Below are 27,777 nucleotides of genomic sequence, written 5' to 3' on the forward strand. Positions count from 1 at the left end.
GATGCAGAGAAACCTGTCCTAAATTCTCCGATTCAGCAGCTATGGGGCTGGGAGTTGTTGCTCAGAAAGTTTTCAGGCTTTTTCTGAGGACCTCAGACCAAAGCTTCTCCTTATCTGCAGGCTTGTGTATGCCTTGGGAAGCTTAAGGTCAAAGTCCCACAGAGAGGGGCCCTTATGTAACAAGTTGTCGGACAGCTCCTGCAATCCTGCAATCTGAGAGCTCTGTACTTGACTGAAGGGGTGAGTAAGATAGGCCGCTCAGAGTGGGTGTGGCCTAGAGGCCCCACAGAGTGCAGTTTGGAAGGGTGGGGGGGGTGCTTTTCCATTGTTACTTGCTTAAGCTGGGAGGCCAGCGGAGGAGTGGCTGGAGTAGGGCTGCCGAGAGCTGAGGGCACAGCGCCTTGGAGTCTCAGGAAGACCTGCAGGCCCAGGAACTGCTGTCCTTTCGTGATGTGGCTCTTCATCCTGGTCTTGGGCTCCCTCACAGCCTCCACAGCTCGGGGTGAGTCCTATGGAAACTCAAGTGGAGCGGAGCACTTCGACCACGTCTGGCATTGCTCCACATCTGGGGGAGAGGAGAGACGCATGCAGGGCAGGGACGTGACAGCTGCAGTGCCAGCCTAGCCACCCCGAGTCCACCGGAGACACGGGGGTGGCTGGTGAGCACTGGAGACCACAGCTGTTCGCGCTTCACGTGTGGGGACCCGCTCACCTCACGCCCTGCTCACCAGGGCTTGCAGGAGCTCAGTGTATTTTCCTCTGATTCTTAGTCCACATGTGGCCAAATCCTGGAGCGCGACTCCGCAGAGTATTAATGTCGACTCGCAGGGCATATGTGCCACCCTAGTGAGTCCTTAGTTAGGCAAGGTATTTCGCTCTCCTGAGCCTCTCTCCCAAATGGGCGGTAACGGGATACCTCCCTCGGGGAGCTGTTGCGGACAGAATTGGTTGGGTTTTTCCTAAGGAACACAGTGCCTGGGATGGGGCAGGTGCAACAGAAGAGTCCATAAATCCAGGGGGCGCTTGAAAGAGGGGGGTATTGATAGAAAATGTGGGGAAGGCCAGCGGATCAGGAGCCAATGTCAATCAAAAAAATTGTTACTTCCACGAGACCTAAACAACTACATATTCTCCCTCCCCCCTTCCCTTCTAAAAGATAAATAAATAAAATATTTAAAAAAAAATTGTTACTTCCAGTTCCCAAGAGGAGGGTGGGGGCTGCCCCCCACAGCAACCACTCGGTGAAGTGGAGGGCGAGGGGAGCCGCCGAGGGCAAGAATCTGCCTGTGTTGCCGCCCTTCGAGGCCAGGCAGGCCCATGGCATCCGTGTAGACAGAAACATGTCCACGGAGCTGTCTGGCAGGCCTTTACTCACGAGGGGGTGAGCCACGCACGCTGCAAGCTGCGTGTCCGTTTGCATGTCTCATGTCACGGCCCCTGCTCCCCAGCAAAGCACCCTGTCCCCTTGTGTGTCTCTCATCATCACCACCCCCAGCAGGGAGTCCCTACCTGTGTACGTACTAGAGCCGGGAAAATGCCAGAAACTATATAACACAACATGATTGTGCAACACTCGAGCTCACTTCATGTTACAGGAACACTTTATCCGACCCGGTCTCAAGGCTGTGAGAACAGTTCTTATCAGGCAGCTCAAAGGCTGCTCCTCTTAGTCCTCCCAACCCCGGGGCGAGGGTCTGCCTCTACTTGCCCTACACCATTGTCTCTGGACCGAAGGGGTCTGCCTGCCTGTGCACATCAAAGCCCCATGAGGCACGAGTTTGCCGCGGAGAGGGCCAGGGTTTATGAAGGAGGTGGCTCTGTGTGCTGAGTCACAGGTAGCTCAGGCTCAAAGGCCAGTCTCCTCTACAGCTTCCAGGGGATGGGTTATGTAGGGAAAAGGCAAATCATTAATCATGGTGACTAACGGAAGTAGGCTCATGGTCTCTACTAATTGGCTGGTGCCAGGGTAGGGGGTAAGTGGTCGTTGCACCTGGTCCCAATGTCAGCCTGTCTGGTTTCACAAGGGTCTGTTCGGGGGGGGGGGGCGTTCTGCTCTCCGGGGTCAACTGAAGCACGGTTGAGGCCAACACGTCATGTTCCACCTGACTGGGAGCTCCGTCTCAGCAGTCCGTTGGCCGAGGGTCTTGTTCCTAAGACTGCTGGTGGCGGACCAGAACCTCATTGACCTGAGGGCTTGAGGGCTAAGCAACAGAGAGAGATGCGGGTGGTTGAGGGAGCTTGGTGGGACCAGTTTGAATCAAAGGGAAAATAAGTAAAAGCTGGAGTAAAGAAAAGGTTTCTGCGTGGGACACAGTCTCTGGCCCCTGAACCCGCAGAGCTGTGGCCATTGGTGCCCTGGCACCACCTGGGTTTCATCTTCTGTCCAGTGGGGTGCACGCCGGGGGGACCGGAACCGCGAGTGAGCACAGAGTCAGAAAGGAGCCAGATTAGGAGGGGAACGGCCCCCGGCTGCTGGCTACCCGCTGGCGAGGCCACCCGTCTCCCTCTTTAGAAACTCTGTTCTGGCTGCCTCCATTTCCTCAGTTTCCTCCTCTGTAAAATGGGCGTATGAATGCGTCCCGAGCAAGGCTCTTGGGAAGATTCAGTGACCTGGAGGCACTCAACACACAGACCGCACCTATACCGTGAGTGGTGACTGTCCGGGTTGCCGCCGTGGCCTGGGTCTCCCAATCCCAGCGCGCACCTCGTTGCCCTTTCCAGAGGGGGCTTCTGTGCACTTCGTCTCTCTCGAAGGTTATTACCGACTCCCTAAAGGCCAGGCTTTCATGAGGTCTGGCTTCTTCTCAGACTTGACCCTCCTTCCCCAGTCTGAAGCACCTGGTTCTCTTTCAGCCCCACCCCTTATGAGGTGCCCTCCTCCCTCCCTCTGCCCAGGAGGTGGTCCCGAGTCCCAGCGGCAGCTTGCCCTGGGTTTGCTCTGCCCCTTGTCTTCTTTTCTCTCCACTGCAATGGCTTTCTCTCTTCCCTCGTCTTCAATGGCTCCATGCCCATCCACATTGGTGCCTTCACCTTTGCGTAGCTGGTTCTGCGCTGCCTCTTCCCCTGGCCTCCTCCAGTCTTAAAGCGCCCCCCACTTCCTGGGGCGTCTTCTTACCCTGATAGTCCATCGACACCCTCACTGGCCAGGTCTGAAACGGAACTCAGGGTCCCAGCTCAGCTGTTCGACCTTCTGCTTTGTCTTCCATGTCTCCCACCTCGGATCAGGGACCGAGTCCTTCTTCAACATTCCTGATAGACATCACTGTATTTATTCAGAAGAGAACCCGTGTAATTGTAAGAAGGAATCTGTGTTCAGTGCTGGGAACTTGGAAAGCACAAGGAAAAAATTCACCTTCCACGATGCCCCCCTTTGATATCTTGATGGACACACTTCGGAGCAAGCCCACCTCGCTGCTCAAAATAATTAGCAGCCACAGCAAAGGAGAACAACCTGTGTGGCCACCGTGTGGGGTTGGCGACTGATAACAGGAGGCACGGACGCTGTTCTGTAACCTGCCCTGTCTCCAGCGTCCCGGGGTAGACTTCTGTAAGACCAAATGGGAATCATTCTCTTTTGTTCTGGCCGCACACTTGGGGAGACATTGGCCTTTTGTCTGTGTCTCAAGGGGAGCACCTGGGAGGGTGCGAGGCTGGAAATCATTTCTGAAGAAGGGGGTGCGGAAACAAACCGAGGCTGCCGAGGGGGGAGGCCAGAGGAGGTGTGAGGGTGGGCGTGATGAAGCATCTGGAAGTTCAGGGTGGTCCTTGGTGGATACAGCCAGGGCGGACAGGGGAGCTGTGGGGCGGTGAATTTGGCTCATTGAGGAAGAGCTGTCTGCCCCAGAGGAACTGAGCAGCTAGGGATCTGACCCCGGTCCCCGCTCACTGCCCCTGCTCAGAGCCACCAGAAGAATCTCAAACCCCTGCCCGGTGGGTCGTTCTCACTTCCTCAGGCACGTCCCGCACTGTGTTGTCTCATCTCCACTTTACACCTCCGCACCCCTGTTCCATCTCCCCTGGCCCAGTGTTCCCCTCCGGCAAGGCCCAGTGCCATAGTCACCGCCTCCACAAAGCCGCCACTTCTGGAACACCGGCCACTTTCTCCCTCCTTCCAGCAGCAGGGTCGAGTGTGTTTGTGCCTCATTCTCCCTCCCAGGCCCAGACTTCTGAGAAGGGGGGCTGCCTCTCATCCACCCTTTCATGCAGCGTGCAGCTCGGCGCCAGGACCCTAATGGATGACTGTTTCCACAGGCTCCTAAGCGTGGAAACCCTATGTCTTGTGCACGCCCAGCAGCTCTCCTTACTTTTATGTTGCTTTGCTTGATGCTCTTCCACCCCCATTCCCGTGCTCCTTTGGAGAGGCCTGTGCATGAAGGAGGGCAGTCACCTCACCTCACCTCCTTCTTACATAAGAAGAATCTGGGACCTGAGAGTTGAGCTGACTCATTCAGGGTCACATGTGGCCAGACACACCGAAAACGTGGCTCAGACCTCTCACCGCTGTTGTGTCCTCTCTTCCAATGTGTACAGGGCACCCGCTTTCGCCGCCCGTGGTGAACACCGTGCAGGGCAAAGTCCTGGGGACGTATGTCAGCTCAGACAGCTTTGCCACGCCAGTGGCCGTTTTCCTGGGTGTCCCTTTTGCCAAGCCTCCTCTGGGACCCCTGAGGTTCGCCCCTCCGCAGCCTGCAGAGCCATGGACCTTCGTGAAGAACACCACCTCTTACCCTCCAATGTAAGTGGTAGAATCTTCTGGTGGGACGTTCGCCTCCGAGGGCCACAGGAAGGCACCAAGGCCAGCCTCCTGTGGCTTCCCGTTGTTCTGGAATCCTTAAGATATGGTCCGTCCTTAAAAACGTTCCGGAGCTCTAGAGCCCTTTAGTCCACAAGTATTTACGGAGCGCCGACTGTGTGCCCGGCATGTTCTAGGTGGCTGGGACCCATCAGTGAAAGAAATACCTATGGCTACCTTCCTGGGGCTTCCATTCCAGCCGGAAGAGATTTCATAAACAACATGCACGTTAATAAATTATGTAATAGGTCAGAAGATAAAAAGTGTTTGGGGGAAAAAGCGGAAGTTGAGGAGGCGAGGGGGATGAGGAGCAGGGTTGTGTTTATTCTCCGGTCTGGAACGCTGCTGTGTTTGGGGAGCGGGGTGGGCCAGGCAGAGTCTGGCGGGAGTGCTTCGGGGAGTCCACCGGCAGGTTCTCAGCTCCCAGGTGTGTCTAGCTACCTAGTCCCAAGGACTATTTAATGCCTGGCACGGGGTGGGGCAGGGACTCAGTAAATCTCACCAGTTACAGTCTCTGCTGGCTGTGTCGTCAGGACGAGCAGCAGCGCTTGTCTGGGGTGGGAGGATGGGGGGATGACAGATCCCTAGCATGTCTGGGCTGCAAGACCCTTCGAGAAATCACAGCCCTCACTTGGACCTGGCCCTTTGGGGCCCTTTTGGGTGAGCAGGGAGGGGGCTCACCCAGGGTCACTCGGCACCTCGGTGGCCGAGGCAGTTCTCCCGATGCCACCCTACCAGGACTTCACCCTGACCTGTCACTCGGCCCAAATGCCTGCTACCATCTGAGTGACTTCTCAGGGTTACCAGCAGTCCCCTGTGGCCTAGATCACTTGGGTTACCCGGTAGAGGACCATGGCCGCCCTGCACGCCCCGGGGGAGCCCAGCGGAGAGCAGGCCTTGTCCAGAGTGGCAGGGACTGTCACGTCCCAAGTGGGCGCTGGCCAGGTGGCCTCTTGTTCTTGACACAGCGCACCAGGGGTCCCGAGGGCCCAGAGAGAAGCCAGGCCTCCTCACTGTGCTTGGTCCTACGAAGCTCTAGTGAGGCCCAGCCCCCCACCCCCTCAGGAGGCCCCACCCACCCTAGTAAGCAGTGCTCTGCACAGGCCTGGAGCTCCCAGTCCCAGTCCAGGCCTGAGTGCAGGGGATGGCTCCGTGCTCAGCTCCAGTTGGGCCCCAGTTGGACATTTCCTGCTTGCCGCCCCCCCCAGGTGCCCCCAAGACACAGTGGGAGCCCAGGTGATCTCAGAGTTCTTCACCAACAGCAAGAACAGCATCCCTCTCAAGTTTTCCGAAGACTGCCTTTACCTAAACATTTACACTCCCGCCGACTTGACGAAGAAAAGCAGGCTGCCGGTAAGTGGCCAGTTCCAGCGCTGGCGCTCCTGTGGCGTCGGGGGAGGGTGAGGCAGCTCTTCCCCGGCCCAGGGCTTCCTTTCCCCGGTAGCAGGCCACCGGCCCGCAGGAGACACACGCGTGCCGTGCCTCAGTCTCCCCTGGTGATTGTCTCGGTGCCTCTGTCCCTCGCAGCTCATGTCCCCACACCCCTTCATGCAATAGGGGGACAAGAGTGATCACTGTTTAGTTGCCAGGTTAGGAATCTTATTTCCAGAGAAGCTAAGATGCAATTTTCTTTCTTTTTTTTAAGCTATTAATTTTTTTAAAGATTTTATTTATTTCTTTTAGAGAAGTGGGAAGGAAGGGAGAAAGAGGGAGAGAAACATCGATATATGAGAGATACAGTGATCAGTTGCCTCTTGCACACCCCCAACTGGGGAACTGGGGAACCAGGGACCTGGCCCGCATGCAACCCAGGCACATGCCCTGACTGGGCATTGAACCAGCAACCCTTTGATTCCAAAGCCAGCACTCAATCTGCTGAGTCACACCAGCCAGGGCTGAGATAATTTGCAATAAAGATAGAGCTTGAAGGAATCTTACAGAGAAGGCAACAACCCAACCCTTCTTATACATATAGAGAAACCGAGGTCCAGAGAGGGAAAGGTAAGGCCACCGCTGCAGTCGGCAGGACCAGAGCAAGAGCTTCCTGGCCTCCAAGCCTGTGCCCAGTGGCAAGGACAGGGAAACCAGGCCTGTGTGTGGTCTTTCTCAGCACGCGAATACCCTGCACCGACAGCGATCAGCGTCCCATGGTGACACAGAGGTGTGCGGGCAGGTCCTGGGGCAATCCAACAGGCGCTCTCCATTGTCTCGGCCCCAAATCTGGGGTCGTCTTGCCACTGGTGGCTGGGCCGATGACCCAGTGAGTCAGCATCTCAGTGCACAGAGTCTCAGAGGTGGAGCAGGCTTCCGGCTGGAAGGTGGGGGTGGGTCGCTGGTGGTGACCCCTGGGACGCAGAGAGAGGGGTGTGAGCACCCAACCATATCCCAGGAACAACCCTGGCAAGATGTGCCCAGGGATGGAGGAGGGTGTCCATGAACTTGGGACCGCACGTGGAAGCAACACTGCACAGACTTGTCTCAGAGAGGTGGGACAAAGGTTCACTCCTTCACTCACTCAGTCACTCATTCTTCTGTTTTGTACTCAGTGCCCCCATATACATACACACGGCTAGAAGTGGGTTCAGGAGAAAGGAAGAGCATTAAACCACGACCACGTAACCCCTGCCTTTGAGGGTCTCACCCTCCTGGCTGCACAGACAGACCAGCATCTTCAGCAGATCCCTCCTGACCACCCTTAGCTTGGCTGCCACTTAGAGGTAGAGGAACCCAGGCCCGCTGTCCGGACGTGGGCAGGGATTGGAGATACCGGAGGATCGGGTGCTCTGGGAACCCTGGGCAGGAGAGCCTTTATTTACAGACCCAGGCTCTGGGACTACAGGGCCTGGTTTTAAATCCTGGTTCTGCCTTTTACTAGCTGAGAGGCTGTTACCTCAAAACAGGACTAATGACATACGAGGATTCAATAATGAATATCAAGCTTGGTCTCAGTGCCGGACACAGCACACAGGGCAAATGCCCTTAACCTGTTAGTTAGAGGTGAAGTGAAGATTTTGTTCTTAACCTGAGAGCTGACCTACTGTACCATGTCCATGGGCTGCAGTGTGCTGGGTGGCTCAACAAATGGGCTCTGGAGACAGAATGTGTGGGTTCAAGTCCTGTTTCTGCCACTTATTAGCTGTGTGAGCATAGACAGGTTAAATACCTCAGTCTTCCTGTCTGTTAAATGGGATAACAGTGGTCAGCTGACGGGTTTATGGTAAAGTGCTTAGAACTTGGCCATGTGGTTCTTCTTAAAAGTTCTTTTATTTTCCATTAACAAAATAATTGCAATGTTATTACTTTAGCCACGGTCATATCCCTGCAAAGTGAGCTGTTTAAATGCAAGTCATTCATTATGAATTGTTGTGTCCACGCTCACCTTCAGTTGCTGTCTTTAGAATTCTCTAGGTTTTAAGATCACATGTGTCAAATGATTGAAGGCTCCTTGGAGGAGGTGACTTTTAGACTGTGCTTTGGAGGATGGGTGGGGTTTGGAAATCCAGGGGAGGGAGGGGGAAGGGATATTAGGAAGAGACGCCATCAAGGGCGTGTGTGCTTCTTGAGATAATCATTCGCACGCACAAGAGAAGTTTAATTCACTGCACAATAGGTAATGAATGAAACCAAAATCCATGGGCTGCCGGCAGGGTGTGCCAAGCTGGGGGAGAGGTCTGGGCTTGAGGATGATGGGAGTGTTAGGGAGACATAACACCCTTGGCCTTGGCTGTTCCCGTGAGGGTGTTTTCAGCACGAAGAGGCTTGAAGGGGGTGGTACCAGGGCTCGAGGGGTAAGCAGGGCCGCCAGGGTGTACTGAGTGGGGTGGTAGCCCGGCCCCAGCTAGGAGGAGGGAGAGGGGAGCGACTGCCTGCTCCAGCTTTGCGGGGGGGCTGATGACCTTTGGGGAACAGTCTCCCTGAGTCATGGTCGAGAGGTAGGTGACCAAACCAGACAAGCTCTCCGGGTCCTTCCCAGCTCTGCTTCTAATCGGCAGTGTGTTTGCTTCCTCCGCGCCCAGGTGATGGTGTGGATCCACGGAGGAGGTCTGGTGATAGGCGGGGCGTCCACCTACGATGGGCGGGTCCTCTCTGCCCTGGAACACGTGGTGGTGGTGACCATTCAGTACCGCCTGGGCATCTGGGGTTTCTTCAGGTAAGACACTGGACTCTCCTCGCTGCACGCTGGCCTGCAAAGGGGGGCTGCTAGGACCCGGTTCTGGTCACATCAGCCCTTAAGGAGAGCTTTGCTACGTTCCCTAGTAAAGCATCCGAACCCCTTCATAATTGGGCTCCACCTACCACTTCTCAGTCACACTGGTCCTCTTGTTTCGGAGCTTTGGCATGTGCTGTTCCCTCTGCCTGGAAGGCCTGTTCTACCTGACAAACTCCTATTCATCCTGTGAAGCCCAATCCGCATGTCACCTCCTCTGAAACACTCATCTCCTTTCTAGCTGTGCTGCCGCAGCATGGTGCAGGCCCCTGGAATGACAAGAGCGTAGCCGTTGGGGCAGGCCTTCCAACGCCTCCCCTCTGGTGGGAAAGTAGGGAGAGGGCAGACTCAGGGCGGGAGCTCAGGGGTGCTCGTGGGGGGTGGGGCCTGCGGCTAGACCCAGGAGGCTGCCAGAGCCCTGACTCCAGGGACAACCCTCTCAGGAGGGGGTCAGCGTCACTCACCCCATTGGCCCCACGCAGGAGTCAAGGCTGGAGCCCGGAGACAGGAGTCAGGTCCCCTTAGGACACAGTTCCTGGGGGCTTTCCAAAATGATCAGACCTAGGACCTCTGGCCTTGACATGGCGATGGATGGGCTGGAGGTGGGTCATCCAGGTGAGGCCGCCCCAGGGTGCATGGGCTTCATCAGGACTTCTCTCTCTTCCACCCCCGCCCATTCCCTCCCCCCGCCCCCCCCCCCCCCCCCCGCTCTCTGTTACATGAAACCACTCCATCGGCTCCCCACGCTTTCTCCCTCCCCATCTCTCTCTCCCCACACCAGCCAGGCTGCTACTCTGGCCACGCCACCGCCACGCCACTGGGCTGCTCTGACCGAGGTCACCAGGATTCATCAGCTCATGGCCCAATCTTGGTAGCACCTCCCACACACGTGATCCCTCCCACCTCTTTGAAATGCTTCCTTCTCTTGGCTTTGGCTACCTCTTGCCTCAGGGGCCACTCCCACTGGGAGCTCTTCCTCCCTGGGGTCAGGCCTCTGGTCTCCACTTGGCTCTGAGTGACCCTGATGTGGGAGGCCCTTTCACAGCTCCCTATCGTTAGCCCTAGCCTCGCCTTTGAGACTCAGGTGCACATAATTAACTACTTCCTGGACGTCTAAGGGGCACTTTACACCTGCCTTGGACAAACAGCACTTGACTCTCACCGCCCCACCCCACCCCCACCTTCCCCAGTATTGCCCGTCAGGGTGGCACTGCCGCTCCTCTGGTTGCTCAACAGCAAAGCCCAGTGGCGAGGCCGGGCTGTCCCCTGTTTCTCTCACCCACACCCACGCAGCCAGCACGTCCGCTTGGCTCCACCTTTAAAATGTGTTAAGAATCCAACCACTTCTTGCCTCCTCCCCCGCACCTACCCTAAGTAAAGCTCTCGTGTTTGTCCCCTGGATTGCTGTCATAACCTCTTATTTTACCGCAGTCCAGAGAAAAACACCCCCCCCCCCAGTTATTACAATGACACGGAAGCCCTTACCGAGGCCCGAGGGGCCCTCTGCAGCCACGGGTTCTGCACTCCCCCTCTGGTTCCCTGCACGCCGGGGCCTTTGTACTTGCTGTTCCTGTCGCCCGGAGTCCCCTGCTTTGCCTGTTTGCAAGGTCATGTGCTCAGATCTCCCCTCAAATGCTGCCCCCTCTGCGAGATCTTCCCTGGACATCTGGTCAGAAATGGGACCTCCCTGCCCCGCCCCCGCCTGTTCCCTCGCCCTATTCTTCCTGAAAGCATTTTAACTACCTGGTGTTATCGTCTATATTATCTATTTACTTGTTCATGATCTATAGCGTGAGCTCTGGATTGTTAGAGATTTTGCCTGTTTTGTTCTCACGTGTGCTTCCAGCTTTAGAACAGTGCCTGGCACATAGAAGATGCTCGATAAGTCAACGTCAGGTGGCTGGACATAGAGCCCTAAGGAAAGCAGTGCTGCAGGAACAGGAGGCAGGCGAAATCCTCTGAGTTGGGGCTACAGAAGCCTCCGCTTGTTCCCGAAGGCTCGCCCGGAGCCCCCGGCCCCACCCGTGGCCACAAGCATCCCGCGTGAAGAGCGGCTCCCACCCACACCGTTCTCTCTCTCACAGCACGGGGGACGAACACTGCCCGGGGAACTGGGGCCACTTGGACCAGGTGGCCGCCCTGCGCTGGGTCCAGGAGAACATCGCCAGCTTCGGAGGGAACCCAGGCTCTGTGACCATCTTTGGAGAGTCAGCAGGAGGTGAAAGTGTCTCTGTCCTTGTAAGTGTCCCCCCCCCCCCCCCCCCCCCGGCCCTGATGTGGCTGCTGATGGGACCCCTTGGGGACCAGGCAATCTAGCCATGGGCGGTTTCATTAACAAGACCCAGGTTCCAGGCTGGCCCTACTCTGCACAGGATGAGATGGTGGAGAGCTAATGGCCCAACTCTCCTTGGCCCATAGGAAGCTCGGGGCTCAGCAGTGCCCTGAGGCCATACTAATCTCCACCCCCAGCCCACAACATTCCCCTTCTTCTGACTTGGCAAGAGCTCCCGTTTGCACATTAGGACTCACCTCACTTCTCTGGGGGGCTGGGGGTGGGCGTACATGATGAAGAAGAGGAGGCACCCAGGAGAACTGAGCAGAGTGTCTGCATTTGGCGGAAAGCCAGATCTCCATGCCAACAGGATGGGAGCTGTGAGGGTTGGCTCTGAGGGGATTGGTCCGCAGGGGAAAGTGGGAGGGGGTGGGGATGGGACAGGGGACGTGGGACATGGGACATGGGACACAGACCAGCTGGGAGCCTGCTGTGGGGGAAGCACAGGTGGAGGACCGGACCTGGAGGGGGCTGCTAGGAACCCCTCCGGCTGCCGCTTGTTTGCTCGTGTAGTTAAATGCCCAGAGGAGGCGTGACGTGTCTGTAAGGTGGGGAGAAAGGAAAAGGGCAGATGAGCCCAAAGAAGAAAAAAGTGTCACCCGCAATTTCATTGCCCAGGACAGTCGTCACAGATGTGTGGACCCTTATCCTACCGCCTTTTTCAATGGCTCATTCTGTCGTCTGTCTGTCATGTGTCTATGATTCTTTAAACAAAAACGCGTCCTTAACATTACAAATATAACATGAATATTTCCCTAACCATTAAGAACTATCCCGTAACTTTATTTTTTGTAGTTGCATAGTATTCTGTGGTCGAAATTGAAAATAGCTGATTTACCCAAAACCATCACTGGGGAACCTGGGGCACTGCCCCGGTTTCCCGTCACAAACAGCGTGAGCACTCTGAGACCACCGTGTCCCCGAGGTCATTTTGCTCAGGGCAAGCTCTCATCCCGGGAATGTGGACTTGGGACTGGGCCTGGGTAGGGTTCACTGCAACCGGCCAAACTGTCTTTCAGGTGCTACGGGTTATTGTAATTAGTGCTGGCCACACGCTTCCTGTTCTGTCCCCCACCCTGTGGCCTGGCTTTTCACTGAGTTTTCCTTGGAGAAGCTGGGCCTCGGGTCAGTCCGAGGAGGAACAGGCCAGGCCAGCACCTATCCAGTCTACTGAATCCAGGTCCCCAGGGGAATGGGCCGGGTCTGAGCTGGGGAAGCTCTCGAAGACCCTCCCCATGAGCCTAAACTCTCTCCCTCTCCACCCTCCCCACAGGTGTTATCTCCCCTGGCCAAGAACCTCTTCCACCGGGCCATCTCTGAGAGTGGTGTGGCCTTCACTGTCCCCTTGGTCAGGGAAGACTCAAAGGCCATGGTCCAGGTACGTTCCACACTGGACAGCCCCCACCCTGCTGCTCTGCTCTCCGGGGCTCCTCAGAGCCTTTGTTGCCATGGCATCCAGCCACATGCTCAGAGAGGCACAGGATGGCTGAGCAGATACGCTAGGAAACACCTTTCCCTCTTACCCCACCCCTTACTTCTGAGCAAACTGGTCAAAGAGCATCAGCAACGTGCCAAGGTCAGCAACTGACCAGGCAGAGCTGGGACTCAAGTTCACAACTCCGGATTGCCAACACAGTCACTGTTCACTAACCTCCCTCCCCAGAGTGTGTGCCAAGGTGGGGTGCTGGCCCGGAGCCTCGAGTGGACTGCCCTTGGGCCTGGGCTCTCTAAGGGCCTGAGATCTGGTGACCCCCTGCAGCCTATGGGCCTTGAGTGGTTCACCCCGTGGGCCTTGCAACTGCGGTGGGTGTCTGAATTTATTTGTCGATTCGTTTGCTCACTCAACAAATAACTTTAGTAAAGCCAGACATCTAGCAACCTTATGAGGCTTCGCTTCTAATGGAGGAGACAGATTAATGGCTATAATAGATAATCACACGGTTATGTCAACTGCGGTGCGCAATAAGGAGAGGTACTTAATGGCGTACGTTCAGTTATGCGCACTTAATCTGGTATGCAGGGGGCGTTTTCAGGAAAGGCTTCCTGAAGAAAGTGATCAGTAAGTGGAGATCACAAGGATGAGCAGCAAGTCACTTGGTGAGAAAAGAACGTTCTAAGAAGCAGGAACAACACGTGCAAATATCCTGTGGCAGGTGGAAGTGGCTTGGGTGAGAGAGAGTGAGTCAGGTGGATGTGGCCAGAGCAGAAAGAGAAGAGGGAAGGCGGAGCGAGCTGAGGATGAGGATGTTGGCAGGGGCCGTGCTGCACTGGACCCTGGGGAGGACTTTGTCCCTGGGATCCGACTGTTAGGAATCCGAGGGAGAGAGAGCTGGGGGTGGGGGGGGCAGGCGTGGTGCTCTGCTGACCCGTGCCCACTGGCGTCGGGGGTGGGAGCACTTCAGTGGGGCTGCGAGTGTGGTTTCGTGCAGTGGACAGGGCAGCGGCCAGACTTCCGGGGGCTGGTAAGCAGGAAGGAGGAAACGATGGCATGGAGGGTGTTGAGAACAGTTTTCAGAGCTCTTCGGTTGTGAACAACAGGAGTCCACTGGACCAGGCTTAAAAGTCAGGAAAGGGGGGGATTTATTTAAAGAAACAGATGGCAGAGATGGGCTGAATTTCACTGCCAAATAGGAACTAGAAATGGGCAAAATGAAAGGGAACTCAAGACTTTTATCCTTGCTCTGTTGCGCTCCCCCCTGAATGTATTTCTCCCCACCCCCTTCTCTGCCTCCCCTACTGAGTGCTCATTCTGTTTCAGATGCTCTGCTAGGCCCTGGGGAGCCTGTGCATGCTCTCCGTGGCCCGCCCTGGGGAGCCTGCCTTCCTCTCTATCTCAGCTTCTCCTCTTACCGCCCTTTGCCTGCTAGAGGCCAAGGGCCAGTAAGAGGATGGCCCGAGATTTGAAACCAGACACTGGGATTCTGGATTCCTTCTTTGGACAGTCAGCTTTGAGACTGTTTTGCCCATTTTAAGAGAGACCAGGTAACTGAGACAGAGGTTGTATAATTGGCATGAGTGAGACCCAGGACCACACCTGCTGGGCTGGAGAATTTTCTGCTGCTTTTGGAAACTGAGGTTGAGCTTGGTTCTGAAATGCCAGACGGGACAGGGCTCTTGAATTCTGCTGTTGCCCGTGGTCTCTGCAGCCAATCGCCACCTCCGCGGGGTGCAAGACCACCACCTCGGCCGCCATAGTGCACTGCCTACGCCAGAAGTCGGAGGACGAGCTCCTGGAGGTGTCGATGAAGATGGTAAGTGCTGCTGTGCCCCCGGCCACACCAGTCCCCCTGCCATGAACTTGGTCCCGGGCCTCACCATTTCAATTGCCCGTGTGCCCCAGAAAAACTCCCAGAGAGGGGCCTGTGTCTCATCTCTCAGGAGGGATGTCACCCCTAAATCTAAAGGGGGAACTTCTTTTTTCTTTTTCTTTTTTAATGGGATATGTCAAATGTTAGCAAAGTCCAAAACTAACATGACAATCAAAAGTGTAATAATCCTCCGGCTCTGTCAGAATTGACTATTTTGCCACTCTTGTCTTCAGAGCTCTTTTTAAGAAACAAAGCATTATCTCTTCCCAGAGGTAATGACCATCCTGAATTTGGGGAGTGGAGGTACTAAGAACAAAGATTTCCAGAAAGGTCAAAATGTATCTTGGCTAGTTTAGAACTGATCAATGGTAAGCAAGTGGTTGCCCAGTTTTCTAGACTTTCTGAGCCCCTGCCTCAGCCATGATTTTAGGATCATCATCTATCCGTCCATCCACCCAACCATCCACATGTCCACCCATCATCGTATTATCTCTCTGTCCATCCACAAATACATCTGATTCATCCATATCCTTTCATTATTCTAATACCAATCTGTCCATCACTTGCATTTATCTGTTATCCATCATTCATGCCTCATCTAGCCACCATACATCTCCACGCATCATTCATCCCTCTGGAGTTGAATGAATCACCCGTCAGGTCATCATCCATCTATCCACTCGGCCATCCAATACACACGCCATGTATTGACCAAACCCACCCATCTATCCACCCACCCGTGTGGCGGGAGTACAGAGAAGAGGGCCACCCATTACAGTCAGCAGGGATGCTTCACAGAGAAGGTGACACCTGAGGACAGATGGATGGCTGTGGCATGGGTCACCACACAGAAGCTACAGCAGGGCCAGCACCCAGCGAACACAGCGTCTCGGGCCAATGGGACTCTCCCTTTTTGTGTGGGGAGGCGGGAGTCCCAAGGTAGCCTGAATTTCTGGACTCACTGCCTGCAGTGAGTCCTGGGCCCCTGCAGACACGCCGGGACCCCCGCCCCGGGCAGGCCTCTGCACCGAACTCTGCTCTGTTCCCACGGGTCGAATCCAGGGTAGCCTTAGGGCTTGGGTCCTGGTTTCTCAGGCTCTAATAAGGTAACCAGTATATACAAAGAATCAAAACACAGCTGTTTTCTGATGCTTGGAAAGAGGCACATTTATCTTTTGTGTTGCAAGAGGACCCAGCTTATGAGGTTGCAAGGGGAGAACTGGGGACTCTGGGAAAATCCAAAGAAGCCGAGGGCCCCTGTTCCCCTCTGAAGTTTTCTGAGATCACGTGGAAGTCTTTCCATGTTAACCCGCTCTCCCCAGCACCCGCACACACCGCATACACACCTGGCAGGTAGAACCGCAGCCCATAATGGAAGGACCCTACTAGTTAGTTCCTGCCTACTGGTCCAACCTTTTAGCTACAGTGTAGCCTCACAGTCAGCGCAGCCTTGGGGAGGGTACACAACAGGATGCATGGGTCGGGGTGAATTTCAGTAAGGTTGTGTGAGTCAGGACGTTCTAATGTGAGATGAGAAAACTCTACAAACTGCCTTGAGCAGAAAAAGGACTGTGTTGTAACGGAATCTTCAGATTACTAAAAAGTTCAGGAGAAGATAGCTTCAGGCATGGCTGGATCCAGATACCCCTATATTAATAAGAATCTGTCTCTCCATGCCATTTTTTATCTTTCAGTGTTGGTTTCACTCTCAGGCAGGTTTGTCCCCTGGGGAGGCAAAAAAGGACAAAAACACTCTACACTTACCTCCTGTCTGCTTAGAGACCCCCTTCCCCAATCATTCTAGCAAAAGTTTTGGGGTGACTTCTATTGGCCTGACATCGGCCCCATGCCCTGAAGTAATCCCTGTGGTCAGGAAGATGGGGCACCCCAGGTCTTACATAGATGCCTGGGTTCACAGAGCAAGAATGGAGATGAGGGAGGTCCCCCAAAAGGAAAATTGGGGTACTGTTGTGGGGTGGAGGGGGGAGGGAACAAGAAGGGGAGATGGATGGAGGGCCCAGCAGGTACAAACAGCAGACAAGCTCTCCTGAGCTCCCCTCCCCCACCCACCCCCGGGCCCTGGGCCCCTGCCCACACAGCCAGTGCCCACCCCCCCCCCCGACTTCCTCTGGGGTCTGTCAGGGTGGGCCCAGGAGGGAGAACCGGACACTTTGCGCACAAGGTGGTACAGATCAGCTTTTCTCCCAGGAAGCCTTCTCACCTGCTTCTTCTGCCTTGTTTTCACAGAAATTTTTCGCTCTTGATTTATCTGCAGACCCCAGAGAGGTAAGGACCTTTGCTTTCTTGATTACCGGTTTTAAATCTTGAAGCTCCAGTTCAAGATAATACGAGAATCCTTCCTGTGGACTCCTTGACATTCCTGGTGTTTATAGAGCTGAGGCCCTGGTGGGGGCGGTGCCTTGCCTGGGGAACCCAGCTCCCCAGGAGGTAGGGCTGGAGCCTGCTCCCAACAGCGCCCCCTGGGGGAGAAGGCTGGACTAGACACCCCCACTACAGGGAGGTGGGGGCATCTGGACAAGGGTTGCTCCGGAGCCTCCCTCCAGGGGCTGCCCGGCTGACTAAAAGCACAAGCTGTGCTGTGCGCGGTCATCAGAAAGGGACCCGAGGACACCACCCTCCCCCAGCCACGCAGGGAACTCCTGCAGCAGCCCCCAGCTCCCTCCTCCTCTCCTCCCACCTCCCAAAGGGTTGCCAGGTTCCAGTGGCCTGAACTCAGCACCATCTTACCATTCTGCCCTCTCTCCTTCCTCCTTGGGGACGGTAGCACTTCCCTTAGAAGATGTCTGGGGGAGTAAATGACACTTACTCGGTCATTCAGCACAGATCTCATTGGTGCCCACTGTGTTTCAGGACCTGAGTGTCGAGCGGGGGGAATACACCAGTGAAAACAGACACAAGCCCCAGCCCTCTTGGAGAGAGGGAGGGAGCACCACGCACAAACTCTGCAGGGTGTTTGAGGGTGGTTTGTGATATGGAGACAAAGAGCGTGGGAAATGGAGGGAGCGTTTGCCGGCGATTTGAGTTGACATAGCCTGGTCTGGGAATGACTCAGGGAGTAGCTGACGGGAGCTGGAGGAGGGGAGGGGCCGGCTCTCTGGAAAAGCAGTGGCAGAGGGACAGCAACTGCAAAGGCTGTGCAGCAGGAGGCCAGTGTGGCTGGGTGGAGGGAACGAGGGAAGGGAGTGAGGGAAGGAAGCAGGCTGAGGCTAAAGGTCAGGGGAGGTGGGGAGGGAGTGGTCATTTACAGGGCTCGGATTGGGATTACAAGTGAGAGGGGAACATCTTGGGAGATTTTCGAACAGAGGAGTGACGTGGCCTTAAATTTAACAAAGGGGCTCTTTGACTGTGAAGTTGAAATGGACAGCAGAGAAAGGACAGGGAAGACAGGAAGACACCAGCTGGGTGGTCCCTGTGCCGCCCAGATCAGACTGGCCCTTGTGGCCTCTCCTGGACTTTGACTCCCCCCCTGCTTTTCCTCCCTCCCTCCCCACCTTCCTGCTGCTGCGCCTCCAGCAGCTGCAGGACAAGCCTGGGTCTGCCCCCGCCCCTGCGCTTTGTTACAGCACAGAAAGGGATAAGTCCACTCCTTCTAAAGGAATCTATGTGTCTGCCATGCACCAGCCATTGTGCAAATCAGGCCACCTCCCCAGCCTCTCCCTGGTCCGGGCCCCAAGCCCAGGATTCTGAGGGCTGGAGGTCCCTTTGCCCCTGCAGTTGCCACTGTTTGGAAATCCCTGCCCCTTTCTTTCTTCACCTGCGATGGGGCTCCTTCCCGAGAACCTGCCTCCGAGGTTCCCTTCCACTGGTCTGCCCCGGGGCTTCCTTCCAGAAAGCTTTGTTCCGCTTGCCAGCTTCCACAGTGCCTTCTGGGAGCAGTGACGGCTCCCACGTCCTTCTCCGTCGTCACTTGTCAGTTGTGTTGGACTAAGATCTGGGTCCTTGTCCCACTGGGTCAGGTGCAGGTGACCGAATCTCTGCGGGCCGCCAGAACTGGCCTGCGTTCATCAGCCCTTGCAGAACAGACGTAGGTCCTGGGGCCACCTCGGCTCAAGTGCTGATTGTCCCTCACCTGCCAGCAGGGAGGGAAGCGGGGGCACACAGGGCTGCTGTTTGCGTGCAGGGCCTGTCGTGACCCTGCCCGTGAGCGTGGCTGATGCTGATCGAGCCCTTTCCACGTCCCGAGAACCGACCTGAGCGTTTCCCACCTGTTCAGTCATTTAATCCCCACAACCCACCTCATAGGCGAGATAAACTGAGGCACATGCGGGTGAGATTACTTTCCCAAGTTATGAGCTAGTAAGTGGCAGAGCCAGGTTTCAAATCCAAGTTTGTGAGCGGAGGTTTGCAGGAACCAACCCCCGTGTTTTCTCCGGGAGCAGCAGCCCGGGGCTCACCAATCGGGAGCTCACAGCAACTGTGCAGACTGAAAGCGGTGTGGGCAATGGGGACTGACTGTAGAGTTACATACAGGCACACGTACACTTCCAGTGGAAATGTATGGAATATATATGCCCGTGATTTCTATATACTTATATATTTTTAATAAAAGACAAATATTAATATTTTTATATATTTCGATTTGAGGGAGATTGCCCCATCACCTGCCCACAGCTGTCCCTCACCAGTTCTGCCCTCTGGGGTCCCAGACTTCGCCCCCTTGTTAGGACCTGGAGCTCTGTGGCCGCTGCCCACGGGGTGTGGTGCTCACACGGGCCCAGAGGGGGACACGGACATAGAGTGACCCGGACAGGCCGCACGAACACTCCAATCCTCTTCCCCAGAGATTGCCCTTCCTGCCCACGGTGGTGGACGGCGTGCTGCTGCCGAAGATGCCCAAAGAGATTCTGGCGCAGAAGCTGTTCAACCCCGTCCCGTACATGGTCGGGCTCAACAAGCAGGAGTTCGGCTGGATACTTCCGACGGTGAGTCCACACGGGCCTCTCCCACTCCTCTGAGCCCATCCCAACAGCCTCCACCACGGGGCTCGGGACAGCCTCCTTCTCCAGACCTCGCCTGGGTCCTGGGCAGCTGTCCCCTTCACATGGGTTGACACTTCCTTGGAAACCTTCTCTGAAATGGCTCAGCTGACACCTGGGTGGTGAAGTCTTGGGGACCCCTTTCCCAAACTCTCTGATTGTCCCCAGTCCAAGAACCCTGAAGTGTAGGTGCTGGGAGGGCCTGTGGGGAGATTTACTGTGCAGATGAGGAAACCAAGGCCTGAGTAGGGAGGGGCAGAGTTCAGGAGTAAGAGGAGTGAGGCCCGGGGCCCCGCAGCCTCTGCCCTTGGACTTCACAGTGTCTGCACAAACCTCCACATGTGCTCTTGGTCACCTGGGAAGATTCAGGGGGGCTGGCTTCCCCTCACAGTAAAGCTGACTTCTGAAAGTCAGGAAGGAATTTCCCTTCCATCAAACACAGAGCCAGATGCTAGTTACACCCCTGCAGCAGGGAAAAGACCCACTTAAACTCCACTCAAACCCTGAAACAAAAGGCGGAGCCTCTTCAAGGCCCGATGTGCAGGGGTCATCCCTGTGACCCAGCTGCCTGGATTTGTGGGGTGGCCCTTACCTCCTGGGCGGGGGTCAGAAGGTTGAGTTGCATGTCACAGCAAGGTGGGCACTCACCGACGTCAGGGGGTTCTCTGCCCACAGGGACCGGGGCAGAGGGCACGAGTCATCCCTAGAATGTCTGCCCTGCAGACGGGTGGCTCTCCTGTCCCTGAGCAAACACTTTGGGTAGCAGATTTACATCTCCAAGGGCAGAGCGGGGTTCATGCCCGCAAACAGCTCTAAGGGGGGTGTCAGGGACCTATCTGCCTATCACGAGGCTTTTGCTGGAACAAACAGCAAATTCTCCTGGCAGCACAGAGCTTTCTTGGGGTCTGGGGTCCGCCATCCTCGGGGCCACCCAAGCTGCCTGGAGCCGTGTCGGGGCAAGGCCAGGGCTCTTGGTGCAGAGCTCGCCTGCAGTGCTCACTTGAGAAGGGTTTCAGAGGTTGTACTGAAGGACCAAAGCTGTGCTGGCAGGACCCAGGGCTTCCTCGGTCATCAGGGGTGGGCAGGGTGTTGGTGAGTCTCCGTTGTCCTCCCCAGAGCTCAGGCTTTCAACACGAGCTCACATTATGTTCCAAAGGGCTTTATGTCCTTTGCGCTCCTTCTGGATACGCATCCATTTCCTGCATTGGTTTTGCCCAACTCACCAGAGACCCTGCCCGTCAAGACATGCCAAGCCCTCCGGCCGGCGTGGATTTTAGTCGGTCGGTCAGTTGGGTTCCTCCTGTGACCCCAGTGGTTCACCGATGCTGCACCATTGTCTTAACAGATGATGGGTTACCCGATCTCTGAAGGCAGGCTGGACCAGGAGATGGCCACGTCACTCCTGTGGAAGTCCTATCCCATTGTTGTAAGTGTCCAGGGCATCCTGGCAACTGGCTGGGACCCAAGGAGGGGCAGGGGATTGATTGCCCCGGATCACTGACCAGTTAAATGGCAGAGTGAAGACTGGGGCCAGAGGGCTTCCACTTCACCATGGGGGGAGGGGAGGGGTGGGCCCTGGACTGGACACGAACCTTCCTCACTGGCTGCAGGAGCCACATCACTCACCAGGAGATGGTGGTCACTTTCACTCTTGACCCCTTCAGGGCATCTCTGAGGAACTGGTTCCAGTGGCCATTGAGAAGTATTTAGGAGGGACGGATGATCCCGTCAAAAAGAAAGACCGGTTCTTGGATTTGATGGGAGACCTGCTATTTTGTTTTCCATCTGTGATTGTGGCCCGTCACAGCAGAGGTGAGTCCCAGAGATTGAACCGAAGGGACACCAGCTCCGCCACCTTCTGTCCTGCCCCCTCCCCGACCCATCCCCCCCATAGACACAGGTGTGCAAACTGCTGAAGGTCGGACCTTGTAGGCTGATTCCAAGTGGCCTGGGGGGCAAGGCACTGTCCTATTTTGATTTCTGCCAGAAGCAGACTCTGAGAAGAGGCCCCAAATTCAACCAGTGTGTTTGGAGGGGGCCCCAGAAACACCAGTGGAAGAGCAGAGAAGTGATGTGGGGAGAGAGGGGCCGTCACGCTGCACGGTCAAGCAAGGACCCACGCGGACCTCTGGAGCCGGGTGCTCTGGGGATCCAGCAGAGGACAGGTCTGGGGGTTACCCTGGTGACAAGCGGCCTGAGTCCTCAGTTCAAGGCTGTTCCCGGGAGGGTGTTAACTCCCTGGAGCTCTGGCCTCCTGTGCTTTGGGCAGAGTGGTCTCTGTCGGCTGAAGATCACAGGTAAAGGGGTGCGGCCACGGGAGGTGAAGTGAGGCTGACCTTCCCGGACGCAGGGACTGGGGGCCCACCGACAGCCTCTGCGCTGGGGGCTCATCTCCTGAAGTCCTGGGGTCTGTGGGGTCAGAGGGCTAATCTTGGAAGATGCGTCTTGGAAGGTCTCCAAGGTCAGAGCTGAGTGTGAACTGGCTCATTAACCAGTAGAGCTGGGGAAAGAGGGAGACCAAGCACTGGGACACCCAGGAGGGTTGTCTGGGACCCCGCAAGTCGAAAGGGGCGGGCAGTGGGAACTGTGGGGTGACAGGTGGTCCGGGGAATGCCCACGTCCATGGTCAGCGTTAGCGAGGAACCTTCGACAGTGACCCTACACTGTGGGTGGAGCCTGAAGGCAGGGATGGGTGAGCTCACCTGGAGAGGAGGCGGCCTTCGGGGTCCTTCCTCTTCCTGGAGGCCGCCCCCTGCCCAGCACCTAGTCTGCAAGCCCAGAAATGGTGCTGTGGCCCCTGCTTCTCTCTCTAATGGTGCCGGGGGCCTTCAACTTGACACAGTGATAGAAAGGAGCCAAGCTTCCAAGGACTCGGCGCAGTGACGTACGCCCTGGTTACTGCCTCCTCCCCGCAGGGTCCCGAGGAAGGGGCGAATCTGTTCTTTCATAAACTTGGCCTTGCCTCTCGTTCTGTGTCCAGTTGGCCGTGTCCCCTTCTGCATTACTTGCTGATCCCAACCTGGACCTGTGTTTTGTTCATCTGATTTCTCTTGACTTTAAATGTAGGGTTTTTTTTTGGCCAGGTCTACACAGATTTTTATCAGTGTTATTCTCCTATTTTTGTATTTGTTTCATTCTTTTTGATTTAAAAAAACTTTTCTGAATATAAAATGTATACCTTTCAGTTGTAGAAAGTTTTGAAAACACAGGAACATAGAAAGAAGAGACTAGAGAGCAATCATAATTCCTTTCCCTGGAAATATCTGCTATAAATGTTCAATATTTTCTTCTACAGTCTTTTCACGTCTCACCTACAATTTGAAAATTAACTTCATATTGATTGTTGCAGGCACGACCTCAATGACAATAAAAAGTCATCAAAACCTCCATTCTTCATGGATTACAATTTACCTCCGTGTGTCTGCCTCAGATGCTGAGTCTGCTGGCTTTTGTTTTGATGCTATGAAAAAATGCTTTGCTTTGCCCTGTGGGCATCAACCTTCCACCGGGTCCCCTCTGCCTTTCTGAGGACCAGTCGTTAGCGATGCCACAAACTAATCTGGCTCACGGATGGTGATGCTGGTTTCCGGCCTGTAAGAGTAAGGATTTCTTAAGTCTCTCACTTGACCTGCTAGGATTAAAAAAATTAAAAGAACGATACCAATTTTATAAGCCCCTTCTCGCCCCTAAAAAGGCCATCACGGTATTAGGATGTGTGGATTTTGATTATTGCCTCTACCCTTCAGTCTGCTTCTCCTCTTGTTCCTAGTCGTTCCCCAGATCCGCACCCCGTGTCCCCCTGCAGGCTTGTGCTGGGATTGCAGGAGCTCGATGCGTCTCAGTGGGGTGGGCAGAGGAGAAGAAGAGGAGTCATAATAATATCATCAGCAGCAGCATGTTTAGGCCGAAAATAAGTTCTCTCATTCACAAAAATTCTTTCCTTTATGGTTGGGTCCTGAGTTCCTTTTTTTCTCTCTCTCTCTCTTTTTTTTTTTTTACAAGATTTTATTTATTTTCAGAGAGAGAGTAGAAGGGAGGGAGAAAGAGGGAGAGAAACATTCATTGGTTGCCTCTTGCCTGCCCCCTACTGGGGACCTGGTCCACAACCCAGGCATGTGTCCCTACTGGGAATCGAAATGACCACCTTTTGGTTTGCAGGCTGGTGCCCACTCCACTGAGCCACACCAGCCAGGGACTGAGTTCCTTTTTAAAACTGCTAAGTGGCAGAGGCAAGGTTAACTTGACCTCCAGGAAGCTGTTTAACAAGGAGATTATGGAACCAAGAAGGATCACTTCTTCCAGACGATACTTCTTGCTACACCAAGGGGGCAAGGATGAGGGCGAGGGGGGCAATTAAGTAAATGATTCTACCCCCCTCAGTTGGGATCTAGAATAATTTTGTGGATGAATATTGAATGATGTAAGAAATTATTATAGTCGTTATAAGAACACATATCCAGTATTATCACAACTTGATTTAAATTGATGGATGCATGCTAAAATACTAACAGTGGTCTCTCTTGAGTGGTGGGCTAAGTGATGTTTTTGGTTCATTTTCCTTTTCTCAGCATTTTCCAAGTTTTTACTGTCCCCAAGAGGTACCATTGGACTGCAGGTATTCTTCAAAGGAAGGAAAAGTAGTCTGTTCTCAGTGAGGCACAGTAAACTGTGCGTGTGCCATGCTCTCGTGTGAACGCATCGGAAGGCAAAGGGGTTTGTGTGGATTGACCCAGTGCTCTGTTACTGCAAATGGATTTTCCCAAGGTTTTGATATTCATTCATTCACCCATTAAGTCATTCATTCATTCAATTAACACCGGCCTCAAGTATGTGCCACCTGCACCCACTGTGCACCCTTAATCAATTCATGGACCTTTCCTGAAACTCCGCTTCTCTGTTGTGCTGAGAGTTCGGTTGGGGGGCACCGTCTGGCACACAGCCGGCACTCACAACGAACAGCTGCCGTTAACATGCTTGTTTTGTGCGCGGGGCCCCGGGAGACCTTGGAGTCAGCTCGGAGTGCACCTGGTGAAGTGACCTGTGCGGCGATCCTGTCTCCCCAGATGCTGGAGCCCCCACCTATATGTACGAGTTCCAGTACCGCCCAAGCTTCTCGTTTGCCACGAAGCCCGAGACGGTGATCGCAGACCACGGGGACGAGCTCTTCTCCGTCTTCGGGGCCCCGTTTTTAAAAGGTGACGGCCCTGCATGCTCGGAGTCGAGGGGCCGGGGGCCGAGGCTTGGCCCGTGGCCCCAGGAAAGTAGCCCCTTCCCTCCAGGCCTTAGTTTCCTGAATGTACCATAAAGGTCCAGACCCCATCATGCATGTTTCTCTTGCTCCAACATGTGTGATGGAGCATGTGCATACATGTGCCCTTATTCCTGGTCACTGTGAGACTCCAGACTTGGGTGTCAGTAAGATGGGGCCCCAGTCAAGCACTGGAAGGTCACCTGTCACTTCCCACCCGCAAGAAGAGAGCAGAAGGAATGCGACAGCAGGGTGGCGTTGGTGTTGACCGTGAACCAGGGCTAATGTATGTCCCTTGTCTACCTGCCCAGCCATCTCTCTGTCATCTAAAACTCGTATTTTTAACAAAGTCAATATGTAGGATCCGGCAGAAGTAATGCCTACTAGAGTGTGGTTGGTAGGGTAATAATATGGGTGTTAATAATTTATAGTTTTAATTTGCACATTTCACCTAAAATGTCACGTGGTGTGCTTGAGTGTTATGTTGTTCTGCTCCAGAATTACACACCTGTGATTTTTATAATAAACGATTGTGTAATAAAACAGGGGCATTATTCATGCCAGACCCTGTTTAGGAATACAAAATTTTACAGATGACCTCTCACAAGGGTCTGACGTGGCTCATCTGTCAGCAGTTGCACAGGACCTGTGTGACCCACCTCAAGGGCGTTTGGGACGGGCCAGGGTCGTACCTCGAGCGGATGGCTCTTTAAGCTCATGGTTACTTTTTAGTTCTATGACAATGTGGGTGGTGACAGAGATTGAGAACACACCCATGAAAGGACAATCCTGGGAGGTGGGTGGTGGAAACCCTGGCACACAGCCGGTGTGGCATTGCGACTCTGAAGGGGGGCAGGACCAGCAGGTGCAAAACAAAGCCATTGGCTTGTGCCTGGGCTGCAGCCCTTTGCCGCGGCCTTGGCCGCTGGTGCTCCACCTGGAAGTGTGTGTGTACCAGTGACCCGGGTCCCCTTCACACGTAGCTTGTGGCTCAGTGGGTCTGGAGGAAGGGCTCCAATCCTGGATTTTTAACGAGCCCACAAGTGGTGTGGCCACCCTTGGCCCACGAACACTCTCCAGGTGACAAAACCTTTCCCCCTCTTTCCTCCAGACGGGGCCTCAGAAGAGGAGATGCAACTCAGCAAGATGGTGATGAAATTCTGGGCCAACTTTGCCCGAAATGGGTGAGCGAAAACGGAGCAGGGCTGGGACCTGCCAGGGCGTGTTTGTCGGGAAGGGTAGCTCCCAGCGCTTGCTGGTCCAGCTCCTGGCGGGGACCTCTGACCACAAAGGGCCAGGCTGCCCGGGACATGCGGAGGCAGGCTCCCGTCTGTGGGAGCGCGAGCCTCCTCGGGTTGGTGAAGCTGGGGGGCCCGGCAAACCTCTGAATAGCTTTGGGGCATTCCTATTTGATGTTTTTTCTGTTCCCAGGAACCCCAATGGGGAGGGGCTGCCCCACTGGCCTGTGTACGACCAGAAGGAAGGGTACCTGCAGATTGGCGTCGTCACCCAGGCGGCCCAGAAGCTGAAAGATAAGGAAGTGGCTTTCTGGACGGAGTTCTTTGCTAAGGATGCGGCCAAGAAGCCACCCGAGACAGAACACACTGAGCTGTGAACAGGAGGCCCCGCTGGCCTCAGAGAGCTGGGGGGACTTAGGGCTAATTCTACAGGAAGGTTTCCGTGGGCCCTAGAGGCAGCTTACTGTCGGGTGGGAGTGGGCAGGGGCCACGGAGGAGGGGTTTCTGTACCCGTGGCTTCAACTTTGGAAAGAATGTTCTTTCGGTGACCAAGTCAGTGTCTGTGTCTTGAGCTGGAGACTAACCCGTCCTCCTGGGGGGCGCTGGAGGGGAGGGGGGTGCGCCATGGGCAGGGAGTGCCTCTGGTGGGGTGGTCCGCACATGCGCACTGTCATCCTCAAGGGCGTCTCTTCCCGGCACCGTGGCCTGCCTCCCGGAGGAAGTCCTCCTGCAGGCAGAGCCGCAGGTGTGTGTGGAGAGAAGCCACCAGTGCATGCGGGAGCCGTGAGCCTAGCGGGGACACGAGCCGAGCGTTGGTAGTGTCCCCGATGGATCCAAGCTGGAAGGGCACCAGGATGGGCACTTGCTCACTTCCACAGACGGACACAGAGAGGCCCAGAGACCACAAGGACCTGGCTCCAAGTCACCCCAAAGTTATTGTCTCAACTGCCGGAGCCAACCAGGGGCCTCCTCACCCCCAGGATGGGGGTTTCTCTACTGTATTGCCAGGGCACGGTTGACGGACCCCTCCGTGCAGGAGCACAGCTGACTCTTTGGCCACACTCTCTGCCGCCTGCCCCTCCCATCTGCCCACAGCCCCGGCTCCAGGGCACGAAACACATTTCCCCTCATCCTGGCAGCCCTGAGAGGCCGAGACTTGAGCAGAGGGGTGGGCGAGAGGGTGACGCCCATAGAGAACTCTCCCACAGGTGGCACCCATCACACACAGCCCTGGGCAGCAGGTGCCTCGTGCTCACGGCCCACACTTCCTCTTACAGGCCCGGAGCAGGGCGGTGCTTCTCCCTATCAGGTGTGGGCTCCGAGGGAGCGGTGCCCTGTCCGAGGCTACAAGGCTGGGGCCGCTGCCGCCCAGCACACTTGAAGGAGCTGGTGCTGGTCTTCAGATCCCGGTGGCAGGAACAATTCAGTGCCGGTGGCTGTCGGCTCATTGGCATTCCTGTGTACGCGGGCACCAGGAATAAAAAAGGGAGGAAAGTTCACTAGTGACCAGAGGCTTTGCTGCCAGGCTGTGGGCTCCTTAGTGTCAGCACCAAGGTCACATTCCTTTTCATGGTCTTTCAGCAAGTGTTTGGCAATGGGACTAGGTCCATGGATGGCTAGATGGCCGGCTGGCACCTCTTTACAAGGTGGAGGTG

The 27,777-nt window shown here is 55.3% G+C and overlaps 2 protein-coding genes across 2 annotated transcripts; one reads left to right on the top strand and one right to left on the bottom strand.

The window, feature by feature from the left end:
• The first annotated feature begins 313 nt into the window (after positions 1 to 313).
• On the top strand, positions 314 to 26,674 carry CES1 (carboxylesterase 1). Its single transcript, XM_037141536.2, has 14 exons — positions 314 to 502; positions 4,531 to 4,735; positions 6,001 to 6,145; positions 8,809 to 8,942; positions 11,084 to 11,237; positions 12,605 to 12,709; positions 14,478 to 14,582; positions 16,887 to 16,925; positions 19,442 to 19,582; positions 20,982 to 21,062; positions 21,301 to 21,448; positions 24,700 to 24,831; positions 25,996 to 26,068; positions 26,316 to 26,674. The coding sequence occupies exons 1-14, from the start codon at positions 451 to 453 to the stop codon at positions 26,497 to 26,499; spliced, it is 1,698 nt and encodes a 565-aa protein (XP_036997431.2). The 5' UTR covers positions 314 to 450; the 3' UTR covers positions 26,500 to 26,674.
• On the bottom strand, positions 8,905 to 14,524 carry LOC128627079 (ESX-1 secretion-associated protein EspI-like). The gene is made up of 5 exons (XM_053663217.1): positions 14,366 to 14,524; positions 11,529 to 11,872; positions 10,485 to 10,595; positions 9,089 to 9,268; positions 8,905 to 8,976 (listed from the first exon to the last, which is right to left on the bottom strand). The coding sequence occupies exons 1-4, from the start codon at positions 14,522 to 14,524 to the stop codon at positions 9,226 to 9,228; spliced, it is 657 nt and encodes a 218-aa protein (XP_053519192.1). The 3' UTR covers positions 8,905 to 8,976; positions 9,089 to 9,225.
• Positions 26,675 to 27,777: the final 1,103 nt, after the last annotated feature.

The sequence above is a fragment of the Artibeus jamaicensis genome, unplaced genomic scaffold (assembly GCF_021234435.1).
Source record: "Artibeus jamaicensis isolate MK-2021 breed Jamaican fruit bat unplaced genomic scaffold, CSHL_Jam_final contig_3152, whole genome shotgun sequence".
In the NCBI taxonomy this organism is placed as follows: Eukaryota; Metazoa; Chordata; class Mammalia; order Chiroptera; family Phyllostomidae; genus Artibeus; species Artibeus jamaicensis.